Source organism: Varroa destructor, unplaced genomic scaffold, assembly GCF_002443255.2.
Source record: "Varroa destructor unplaced genomic scaffold, Vdes_3.0 BEIS01000003.1, whole genome shotgun sequence".
Classification (NCBI taxonomy): domain Eukaryota; kingdom Metazoa; phylum Arthropoda; class Arachnida; order Mesostigmata; family Varroidae; genus Varroa; species Varroa destructor.
Window position 1 is genome coordinate 1476668 of NW_019211456.1, and position 13201 is coordinate 1489868.

The 13201-nt window shown below is 40.0% G+C and overlaps 1 protein-coding gene and 1 long non-coding RNA gene across 3 annotated transcripts in view; one reads left to right on the forward strand and one right to left on the reverse strand.

The window, feature by feature from the left end:
• The window catches only part of LOC147756369 (uncharacterized), a 55416-nt gene that overhangs the window by 15069 nt on the left and 27146 nt on the right, over positions 1-13201 (reverse strand). The gene's annotated exons all lie outside the window — the stretch shown is intronic.
• Positions 1-13201, forward strand: part of LOC111247336 (uncharacterized) — a 35791-nt gene that overhangs the window by 11956 nt on the left and 10634 nt on the right. Inside the window, exon 3 of the mRNA XM_022798133.2 lies at positions 8786-8887. Coding sequence (XP_022653868.1) covers positions 8786-8887 — 102 coding nt within the window. The remainder of the gene's footprint in view (positions 1-8785; positions 8888-13201) is intronic.

Here is a 13201-nt window from a genome sequence, read left to right on the forward strand (position 1 = left end):
GTATATTGATAACTGAACTCAGCTGATACAGATTGACCTATCTCGAAAGCTTCAGATAGGTTTAAACAGGCCGTCGATAGGCTGACTGACCAACCACTCTCACGTTTCGTGACCTAGAATAGGTTTTCTTAGATAAAGAAACCAAGACGAAGAAAAAAAAAGTTACATTTTAAGTCCAACTAGGCGAGATGAAACTGAAATAATATAATACAGAGAAATCTGAAAACAAAGAGTTGTTGCCCATCGTACTGTATTGTATCTACGAAAAAGTGATTGCGGGTTTGCTAAGGGCAGCTTGTCAACGGTGACTGAAATCTAAGCTAAGTTCTTGTGTTTTCCAGTATGTACTCTATGTATACCCTACGGCTGCTTCCACGGCTGTCAGACATTAAGAGACCGGCATGTGTTAGCTATGGAGAAAACGATACAACTATAATTCTACTTTTGTTACTAAGTTTTCCGGCCACACTTTGTTGCAGCTGTTTCGTACCCTACGGGCAAAATCTACCTATGAACAACAAACGAAGCTATGCAAGTTACACAGAAAAGACATTGTTTATAGGGGTAGGCTCGTATTCTAGCTTTTCGATCCGCCGTAATAATGAGAAGTATATTGGGATGAAATCCGCAGCTAGAAGCTGCTGCTGATTATTATTACGATACGACGACGAAAGCAAGACACAAGACGACACGCCCACGTACACAAAGCTTGATATTGCACAAAAAAAAACGAGCTGCTGATGCCGCTGCCCCCGCCGGGGTGGCATCGTAAGTAGCTTCATGGTATACCGATCGGTTTTATACTTTATGTACATGTTTATACCAGCAACGTGTATGTGTGTTGTTCCCGTTACACGTCGACCTGTTCGACAAGCAGACGAACGAACGAACGAACGAACGAATGAGAAAGTGAATTTGTTTGTTTGCGAAGCTTTCATTTCTGCCCATAGAATCATTGTCGTATCGTTATCATCATAGGTCCTTCTCGTTGATGGCTAGATCTTGCTTTGTTTCGCTATCATACACTAGATGCCAACCACATAGCCACTGATTGGCTACGATTTATTATGAATACATAAATTCTATTATCAAACTATATCGGGTCAGACTGCGGTCGTACAGAGAATTAAACGATGTAAAATTTTGCCTTAAGGTTCGTGGCTTGTTTTCATTCAGGTGCAGATGTACTCTATGGGTGATTGATCTAAATGCCCAAAATCAGTCAGGTAAACTACTTAACAGAATCGAAAAACCCAGTGTCTGATAGTTCAGAGCAATCGACCCCCTATTTTACAACATATAGTGTGTTTTTAAACATTTTTAATAAGGTAAACTTGAACAAAGCAATTTTGGAAATGAAGTTTTGCGGCATACCCCCCCCTTTTACCGAAATATTGTATTCGTTCAATTCCATTTATGTGTTGCTACAGCGAAACCCGTACGTTAAGTGCCTTTTCAATCAATGGCCCGAGTGAAGTTAACAAAAATTGTAACATCTGATATTTCCGAAGGCATATTGTACCGAGCGATTTAAAGCTGCCGTCAAAGTACGAGCCAAAACATGAAAAGAAACTTATCGGGACCGATATCGCCTTTCAGCGTTCATGATAATATCATCTGCAATGAATTGTGGCTCTATGAAATTTTCATCAAATTTTACGTTTGTCTTTAAATCATAAAGCTTTGCAAAACTTTTCTGTCAGCTAAAGTTTCTATATGTTTTTTTTTTGTAGGCCTTGCAAATTCGACCGAAAGTCGTCCCGAAGTTAGAGCCAATAAAAAGCTATGAACAGAAACGAAAAACAGTGGTTTGAACCCCGATTTTTGTGAAAATAAGTTGAACAATATTATTGTACCACGGGCGAAGGATCTTGCAAGTTTTACTTTGAGCGAGTGCGGCTTTACGAATCGAATGGTATATTTATAGTGATATCAAAAAAAGTATTAGTCGTTATCTACTTTGGCTACAGTTGGAGAACAATATAGCCTAGAGTCAAAAACAATATAGCCGAGAAATAAAAGTAGAAAATTGCGCATTGAAATTTGGCTCGATAGCATCTTTTCATGGACTTTTTATTGGTACGTAAAGATACAGTTTTTTCAGGATAAAGATCAGTCGCTGAAAGGAACTCCTAATAAGTTAAGACCGTGTGTTAAGGCTGTTCGTGCTGAGTGGGTCGTTTACATTGAACCCGTGATAGCTCAATGGATAACGTATTGGCCTGCCAATGTTTGAGACGTGTTGTGGTCCGGGTTTGAATCGAGGCGTAACAAACAAATCTTGTGTCATGCTGGCATCCAGCCGCCTGTTCGAATACGTAATGGTGACGCCGAACGTAAAACTCTAAACAATTAAAAGCATTCACCGAACTATCTACGAAGCGCAATCACGGTTTTACGGCAAGAAACGGCATCGAAGTTCGAAAGTTGAAATGGCAGTTACCTGGAATAAACAGTTTGTCCTAGACTGACATTAGATTTTTTTTGGCTGGGCTTTTTTTCTTTTCACTAAAGTCAAAAAAATCTCGTAAAAAATGAACTGAGTTTTCGAATGAAATATTTCTCAACAAACTCAACAAACAAGACAACAAAACTGTCTGATTTTTTTGTCCGATGCTAAAATTCATATGATCCGAACTAATACTTCGAGAGAAATTTAGCAGAGAGCAATTATATTTAAGTTTTTTTTTCGGGATTCACAGTAATATCAAGGTGCTATAGTTTCAAGAGCAGTTTTTTTCATTTTATTACAAGAATAATAAAATACTCAGTGATGTTACGGATTGCTCGCGCACACAGACATTAGTCATCAGTCTTATCGCTCAGAGGTAATACCACTGTATCAGTTCTTCGTACGATAAGCAGTGAGCATGCCTTGAAAGTATGGCCTAAAGCATGTCTCTCAGCATTGGGCAGGAAACTCAAGAAGAAGGACTCACTTCAACGAATGACGAACAAACATAGCTATTAGAAGCCAGCGTTTGAGTGCAGGCGCGTGTTAGGGTGAAACGTACGTCATACAAAGACAGATAGGCCCGTCACCGTAAATCGCAAACGTGATTGTAGCCATAGGAACAGGGTGGTCGTGACAGGGAATGCTTGTTTATTTGTTCAAGAAGTATTTATCTATCTATCTATCTATCTATATAGGGTCAACTCTGGATCGTCCGGCGACGAAACACGGAGGCGATAGCCTTGTGTCAGCTAGATTTTCTTCATAGGACTACGATGATTATCATCGGTGTGATTATCTTTACTACTATTACAACTAGACTGCTCTTTATTTTCATGGTTTTCTTCCATTCTCTGATTTTGTATTATTCGTATAATAACATTTATTGCTGAAATTTTTACGTAGTTTTATTACGTAATGGTTGTATCATTGGTACGTCGCTTTTTGCAATTGGCGCTGCTATAATAATGTGCGTTGGTGTACAAACATGGCACCCACACTTCTAATCACTATTCCGCTATTGTCGCAATATAATTGTTGTTTGCCTGCCAGAACGCTGTGAAGTTGTCCGGCTATCTCCCTCAGAGACAAAACGCAGTGAAATAATCGCAGGATTATTCTATAGAACAGATAACCTATAGGCTGGCATTAATAATTAACACAATGTCGCGAAATTGTTAAATGGGTCCCAATTAGACCAGCGCTCCATGTAGTTAAAGAGCAAATTCTTGCGTATTAACCGTTTTATACGCGGTGCCTGAACAACGAGTCAAAGTTCAACATAAAAAGTAAACTTCTTTCGCGATACTACCGTCACATGGACGGCCCTTATTCGACAGACCTCGGAGTTACTTGGAACTCTAGAAGGATTTTCTCCGATTTATTTGAATTACGCTAAAAAAAAGAACAACACTTGACGGAAATGCAGAAGGGGCAACACATTTGATAAATAGACGACTATATTTCCAGCCGGAATCGTAGACGGTTTCGGGAGTCACAACGACGATTACTGGTCTATTTTGTCTACGCTGGCCCTCAGCTGCCCCCTGCCGCAAGAAGGAACAGCTCGCTTTTTCGGAAGAGCTTTTCCTCAAAATAAGGTTACATGGTTTGACCGCATCCTACTCCTAAAAGGCTCTGAAGCCACTGGTACTTCATTTTTGTTACAATCGATGCCGTTGGAACATCGATTCGTGAGCAAGGCATTATGTAACAATATCCCTACGTCCTGGTAAATGTCATGTCTTCAAAAACAGTCCGCGTTTCGACTGCGTCTCGTGGGCCGTACTCAGAAGTGCTTACATGCGTTAGCTAAATAGTACAAAAGCGGCTCTTCAAGTAACGACACTAGAAAGATTTCCTTTTTTCTTACGGAGCTTAGAAAAGCTGGCATGCAATCCATTTTTGAGTTGTCATCGTCATCGTCAAATGAGGCCTTTCTAAAGATCAAAAGAAACCATTGATGATGAGGCATCTTTATTGCAACAGAGACAAATGCTAACAAGACTACACAAAATTGCCAGCTTATATTTGTAGACATCACTAGTCGCAGCCGTCTTCCATTATGTACGGTAGAGACAAATGATTCATTGGCCACGCAACTATGATAAAGGAAGCTTTGAAAGTTAATATCAATAATGAGAATAGTACTACTCGAGTGCATGCGATAAGGGCGCGCTCATTTCTTGAATCGGTGCATAGATATACCTAAACATCTCACCAACACTCACTCGATAATGAGAAACTTACCGTATGTAGATACAGTAATGATATTATCATGAAGAGAAAGTGAAATGTACCTCTGTAAACGGTGCCCAAAGAATTAGCTATTCTTTATTAGAATTTGATGGGAGCTCTGCGCCTCCCTGTACCCCGTAGTGGCCCTCCTGTCGCGATCCCCTTCCACTATGTAAAATGTGAAAATCTTACTGTGGCAATGTAATGCATTCGATGTTTCAGAGCCTCATTACCATCGTTACATGCACATATATACTGGACTCATGCTGATAGACTTATAAGTGCGCACATGGATGTTATTTACATATACTACAACACACTATAAACACTAGTCACAACAGAGACTAGTCAACGACATCTCAAGGAAGCACTGAAAAAATGAGCGGATCGATTTAATACGCAGACCCGACGGTGACGGATAATCGATAACGAACGACTGCTTATTTATCGTCAGGTGAAACTTCTTGTACTTTCGTTACTAAGTTATGTTACACATTCGGCAAATCTGCAAACAGAGAAAGGAAGCGCCGGATATAAGTGGACTAGGAGATGGCCCACTCGACCTATTGTGGTAGGACGTGATTGGCCCGAACGATCTTCAAGGCTGAGCCTTATGAGCTTAATCGTTGCTTTTCATAAAAAGCAAGTGTTACTTAATATGGCTGAGATCCTTAATAGTTTGTAGGAGTTATGCGAACATTACCCGATGAGCTGGGATCGGCATTCAGTATTTGAATAGTGTGTCTTATTGACTGACTCTGTCGCCGGAGGGGCTGGGTGTTGCCCGAGGAAGCCAAAAAGGCGCATTGAGCAAAAAGCAACCACCTTTTGCTATCCTGACATTAAAACAATGTCCTATTCGATATTCGGTATGAATCCGCCGACGCAACTAGCGAACTAACTTTGCCAGTCTCTGGATACGCGATTCTGCCCACAGAGGTTAAGGACGGCAAAAAACAATGCCGATTTCATTAGAAGGGCGTCGTACTGCGACGTAGCAAGCAACCGTCACGCTGTCGACGGCCATCTTCAATTTAAGTGTGTACAAAGCGGCGAAGTTTTTTTGGGTGGGGCACGCATTTTGTGGCGTTCCTCATAGGGGGGTGCTGCGCACCGCCTACCAGCCAGCTGAATCTATTCATTTTAGTAATATTTTAAGGTTTCCGTAGATAAAGGAATAGTAAGCGTCTCATTTATAATACCAAGGTTTATTGTTTTGACGATGTCATTCAGCACGCATGGGTTATTGACACTTCGTGTCTACCTATCAGCTGCAATTTTAAGTAGTCACATTTATCTATTACTCGTTTGTAAATGTTTGTAACTGTATTTTCTGTCCGATCAGCGTAATTTACGATAGATTATCTTGGATTTCGATCAGTGCGGTTTACCAACAGATTACTAAGACAGGTAGAATCTGAATAATCCTTGAAGGGTCGTTATGGGTACAGGTGCTATGCTGTGTACACAGCAAAGGCACTGATCAATCGGTCATCATAATTTATTTAATATATAATTTAATAAAAAGCTAAATCATAAAATCTGACCGCAGATGGCAAGTAAAACTAGCCAAGTTAACAGCTCTAGTTGAAGTTCCGAATCTCATCAAATTGAAAATAGTGAGACCTAGCAAACATAGTCACTCACAGCAGCTACAGCCGTACTTAAGATGACAAGCTGCGGCTTATTGTACGTAAAATCCAGAATGTCAAATAGGATTTTCTTTGAAAACTTTGATACACGCACAGCGAAGCTGAAGACACATGCGTTTCTTACTTTTACCACCTCAATCAAGATACCCATAGAGCCCTTTATTATTACTTAGTGTGAAGGCGTTGATTACTAAAAAGCTTATTGTTTTTATAGGAAAAAGGCTGTTTCAGCGGGGAAAGGGGGCTATCGAGTGCATTACGCGAACTATAACGTGACATGGCTTACTTGTCCATGCAGTGATCTACCAATAAACTTAATAGTGAGCTTAGCATGGCGTGTATCGGTGTCCATTGCGTTTACAGAGAACATATTTCGTTCACTACGCAGCGCAATTAAAAATTCACGTCTCTAGACCATTTTTGGCTGGGAACTAACGATTGATCTCGTTATAGACGTTTAAACTATTAAATAAGCAGTAAGACTGCCATGTCCAAGGGACTCCATTACATTCGCTAGTTGTTTCCGCATCGAAGAGGGAAAAGAGTCGTAATTTAATTGGCTACAGTGAAGAACTTCCGCCCATTAGCAATATCGGTAAGCCGAGATAATGAAATAGAGAAAAAAATATGGTAATAATAATAAAAATAAGATGCAATGGTCCGATGGAGATAAGCATCGACATTTTAATAGGGCAATCTAAAATGTATAATTTATAATATTCCGACTCGATTCAGCCAACGCAGCTTGGGGAGAGGGGTACGAGGTGGGGGGTCGAAACGCTCACAGGTGGTCCGTCTGATGATCTTCGTCACTTCTACACGTGCTGTTACAACAGGTTATGACCGCGCAACGTACCACCACTGGTTTATTCTACTGTGAACGTTAACAAGTGAAGGCGTCAATAACCGCTTATCGACAGCTCAGAAAACGTTGAAGGAACAATTATGTGACTACCTACGAAAATAAAAAAAAACTTCCTGCTCTTTTATTGATTCCATATACGCTCCTGGTTGTATTATATAGTACATTTGAAAGTGGAAAGTTTGATAGCAGTGAGCGAAACGTAGTGAGTGCGGTTAGGGTCGAACCGTTCGTTATTCAATGAAACAACGACAGGTACAAAAGAAGATAAATGTGTCAACTGATTTTAACATTGAAAGTATAAAACGACTTTCGAATCCTCGTACAAATGTATTTCAATATAGCGTTCAGCAAGGGAGATTTGATTTTGCAACTCCCATATGCGCCAAGTAATACAGATATATCTATCTATCTCATTGCGATGGTCCACTTTAGCGTAAGACGAGCAAGATATGTCGATTACTGTGATGATCGAGCTGCTCATCAAAAAAAGCAGTTTTTTTACCATCATTTTTCCATGAACTAACGAGTTTTGAGCGGTTTAGCACTGCCAGGCATATTCCGTCGCTATTTATTTAATGCGTATGGCAACAGGAGTATCTTACCTGCAGCTCTTAATATCTTCTAATACATACAAAGTTATATTTATTAGTAATTATACAGAACTGGTCATCTAATTGTCGGCAGATAATGTTAAGAATAAACAGTTGTGATTTAATCTATGGAAATAATTGTGCGTTTTGACGATGATTTTATCTTCCGCATTTTAGCGTATATACGATGCCAAGTAGCTACTATATCTACCCAAACATTGCCACTACTTGGAGCTGGTTCGTCTCACCGATGATGTGAAGAATGGTCGTAGGAGTGCTGTGACGTTTCGTGCGAAAGGACAATTCATAATGGAAGGTTTCCATGAGTTTTTTTTTTGCCTGGCACTAGGTCATTATCATTTCCTTTTCCTTGGTCCTTATTTTAAGCCGTTTGCTCCTGCTTAAATCAGTTTCATGCGATCCGTGTAGACATGAAACTGTCGGCAGTAAATAGATGATGCGACATTTTCAAATAAATTTCGTACAATTGCCCTCTGGCTAATTAATCAATGAGTCTACCATGACTTAGTAATTAACAGAGGCCATATTGCCGCGGTAGGTCGACCAGGCAGGTCGATTCCGATATGACCTGATTCCGAACCGAAAAAGTCGTACGGTTCGTTACCCGTTCGTCATACTCAAATACATCAAATAATAAACACAGCGAGCCCAACAATTTACTTTCACAGTTAGTTTCGCGGGTACTAAGATATCCTCATATTTATATATTTCATGCTAAAGTTGGTAACGTGGGGCCTTGATCAGCAGAAATGAATAGCAGAATGTACACGTACAAATTGCAACCTGCAATTTTTTAAAGCTACTTTTTCGAAAATGCCACAAAGTTATATTGGCGGTAATCTCATCTTTACTCAATTGTTTACCTCTAATTTTCGATATCTGATTTGAACATTATTGTTCTACGCATAGATCCGTTTGGACTATTCGTTTGTAATCCGGTAATAATATAAAATTTATTTTGTTTCAGATGAGATTAAAACTATTGTTGTTACTGCTTTACGTGAAAACATCATTAGCGGATGACATTCAAAGCTTACCGCCAACAGCAACAGGGAAAGAAGGAAAAAAGGTAATATTTTGTATGCTCCTCGACATAACAAATCCTGTATCCATGTCAGTGGAATGCGCTTTACGCTTTAATCATAATATACATATATATATATATATATATAGACAATACGTTTATATGCTCCGCCTGAGCAACTCTGTGTTAATGGTGTTGACTGCGTACTTTAAAAAATTTCACCACAGACTTCTATTGAATTGTTTGTTATATAACAGATTACTTGACATCTTAACTGTAACGTAATCTTTTTATTAAAAAATAAATGAATCGCTTATTGCAAATTGCTAGGTATTTTTTTTCTTTTCATTTTTGTCCAACCCTCAAAGCACTATTCAAATTCGATCCTCGGATCAGCGATTTTTTGTTCCTTTTCCCCGAAACGCTTTCCCTTCACACTCCTCTTACGTTTCAAAAATCAGAACTGGGGAAAACAAAAAAAAAAAGGGTTGGATCTGGTAAATACGAGACTCAAGGCCGAGCTTTTGCTTCTGCCTAAAAGCTGCTGTAAGGGTACTGAAATATATTCCGGCACGCTGTCCTAATGGAGGATCCAGGACTTGTTAAGCTACAGTTCTGGTCTCTTGCATCAGACACAGCCGTGTCATCTTTTTAGAGCTTCTTGATAGTACTTTTTGGTAACCATGGAGCTGGACAGCGTGCATGCTGATAGGGTAACCCTCGATAGTCAAAGGAAGCCGAGAGGAGCACCTTTATTTTAAACTCGGATCGTGTAGCTTCCTTTGTTGAGGTCCGCTTTTGAACCGATACTGGAAGAATGAGGTCTCGGTCGCCTCATCATTGCGTCCCTTGCGTCCACGTCTGGTCAATCGTGATGACGTGTTCAAGCGAGTTTAGCCTCTCTAGAAGTGTCTGAACATTTTTCCCTGACACTGTTCTTCACGGGCATTCAGTTGTTTTGGCATTAGCTTTACCATAAGCCGTTTGGCGTTAACGACAGGCCAAAATGATATGACAAAGCCAATTGAGGTCCGTTATGACTATTTAGCGGTTGACACACAACTGTGCGCGATCACATCTGTGTCACAGTCTTTCTAATGGATGCGGACGTACTCGATGCACTCCTGTCCGTTTTCGAAGTGTTTGAACTAGCTACCTTACTCAGTGTTTAGTTTCTTTACACGTAGAACTTCCAACCTATCCAGCTATAAAACGGTCTGAACATTTCGACAAGTTTTGTTTCACAATAGTTACGCGGTTATTCGCTCACACTGATTCGTCCCTATGCATATTTCATTAACAACACTTTTCGTTAACTTAATTGAATTATTAATTATAAAAGTTCGTCTCAATAAGGTGATGTCACAATGGGCACAGATGTTCGGGAGGAGCCCTGGGCCTGGTAAATGTTCAGGCGTTCTTATCATTTTCATAAAACGTACGCACGTACGTCGATGTAGACTGTTTGTTTCGCTTTCAAGTTTCATATTAACATCGCCGGTCCGTTTGATTTTGTTGCTACTCAGAAAATCACGGTGTACGTATGTACATAAAAATGTGTGTCTAAGCTATCGAAAGCGGTGTGTTAAGCACACAAACAACACAGATCGCTTTTCAGAATTTTCCTGAATCGTACGTAATTTCGAAATGCCACGAGAAAGTTTGCCAGGAAATATTTTTTCTGTAGAATCACGGAAATCTGAGGCTCAAAAAGTTGTATTGGTTATGTCAGCAAATGTAAAACGAATAAAGTATGCGCAGTCCGGCATTTGTCACAGTGGCGTTTGGGTGGGGTAAAGCAGATATTGAAGCAGACCGATCCAAGGTGACGGAAGATTGCCGTAACGGAAGTATAAGCGATACTCGGACCGGTCACCGGACGTTACGGGGCGATGCATCCAGCGAGGCCGAGAATCAAATCATTGTCTAATTTTCGTCGAAGTCAGAAAAAGGTCGCTCGAAGATACGAAGAAATACAATTGAACGAAAAAAAAAAACATTTCTGACCCTGTGGTCTTATTTCTGATATAGGATGTGCCGTTTAAAGTGGTCTTCATCCTGTAGTTACGTATTGTGTCTCTATAGTATCGAAATTCTATCCTTAGCCGCTAGATACATTCTGTGAATCAACGTACAATACGTAAAAATGCTGTAAATCGAGGAGATAGGTTATGTCGCTGATAACAGCCGCAGTTCCTATGTTTCAAAGCCATGCTCCTAAATCCTGTATGTATGTTATTCATCACACTGATACATTGATATCTCTTTGATTGATTGATACGGCCAAGTTGACCGTGGCCAATATCTGATACGTTAGATTTCTTCGAAAAAGATTGGAAAAATGAAAGCTTATTTTATCGTACTTTATATCCATCGATTTAAGGTATGCGAAGCCAAGATAATGAGCAATCGCATATAAATAGCGAGGAGTCGTAGGTAAAATATCTTTTCCAGCCGCCGCTTGATGCAATTGCTCGCTACTGCTATTCTCCATTGTTTACGCGTCTTCGAGTAGCGTCATAAAGGATATTTTGCAGTGGCTCGTGCTGCATGTATTGTATACGTGGTGGAAATTAGTGCGGTCTGTACGTGGGCAATCGTATGTCGTTTAACCTCGATCATAACGTTTGCTCAGATGTGCATGTGCGTGCACTGAGGCGAAGAGGAACGGACTGACGAAAGCGGCACTGAGAAGTTCCAGTTTGGCGTACGAAGATTCAACGCAACGACAGAATTTCATTCGTAGATACGAAACGATCATGGCACTCATTCACTGATTCATCTACACCTAAGAAACCTATTTATTGTCACTTTTTAGAAAATAGAATTTCATTTTTTACTAATTCTTCGTGAAGAGCGTTACGGCTTATCCGTGAAATAGACACTTCGATAGAACATCTAATGATATAGTCCTATTTAATACAAATAGCTGTGGCATGTATGAATGAGCATTAGTCAGTAGAAGAGTCATAGTTTCCCTGACGAACAGTTTCCAGCAGTAAGCAAAACTTGCAATTTCAGCGTAGTCGCCGATACTATAGTCCACTTTAGTGCCTATATAGCACCTTATTTTATATTATATATATATATCTGGATATGCTTATATGGGGTCGAGTATTTCAAGTGAAGGCTTAATTTCAGTTCAATGTCTGAAGTATTCAGTCGCAAGTGAAAACAAGTACAACATTGGAGCGCAGTAGTCGGTACCTATAATAGTGATAATAACTTACGCTATGTAGCGTCTTTATATAATAAATCACACTGCACCATATCTGCTAAATCGGTTACAAGACCTGATGAATGAACAACAACGAAGATGGCAGTTTTCGGTGTGTTACAGGTATGATGTCCACAAAGACACTCCATCATCGGAGCACACGCAGAAATTACTAATCACTAAGATACTGGACCATTTTAGGCGATAACCCAAAATAAAATCGTACCCAAAAGTACAATCAACGTATGCTAGAAATTTTGATACGATTAAAAAATGATAATAATTCTAATCAATTTTTCTCTAATCTGCAAAATCTCTTTCAAAGCCGGGCTCGGTATGGTTTTTTTGGCCGAAGTTTGTTTCGTGATCTTGACCCCTGTTGCGATGCACATATAATAGCTGATCGCTAGAGAATTCTTTACCATAATAGCCGGGACTATTTCAACAAAGTCGACTTCATACTTCGGAAGCGTGTGGCAGCACGTAGCAAGGAGTTCGTCATTCACCCAGAAGCCATAATAAAAATGCGTTCACGTCAAGCATTTTAGTTCGACGGTCTCTTGCAGCCATTGAAGGGAGGGTAGGCTAAGTCAAGTGAGCTCGTACAATACATATCAGACCGGCCAGTCGGTCTTTGTTGATGATTTTCTGATAACGAAAAATTTTCTGGACTATTCCCCACTTCTAGGACCTTCTAGCTCATGTTCCAAGACGATTTTCTTGGTGTGTCTTCGGGCGTTGATTTTCGTCTGGACGTACAGCAAATATATGCCTATTATATACTACTATTGAATAAATTGCCCAGGATATATATCAGCCGCCTGTGGTGCCGCTAATGGTTCCCTATACATACATAGCCAGGCGTACCGTATATCACTCGAATTGGTATAGCGATTAGCTTATAGGCCTCCCGAATGATGGTGCAATCTCATCTGACGGTTCTAACCGTTATCATATATCGCCTGGTCGCCGTCATATATACATGTCCAGCTGTGAGGGTTATCCTACTACTTCTGCAGTCCTAGCTGCGTTTAGAATAACCGTTAATTCCCGTTTCTAAGGGCAAAAACCTAACAAATAAAAGTACGCCTTATTTTTCATAGAAATATTAAGTCATATCCATATACCTAACCAGCTACAAT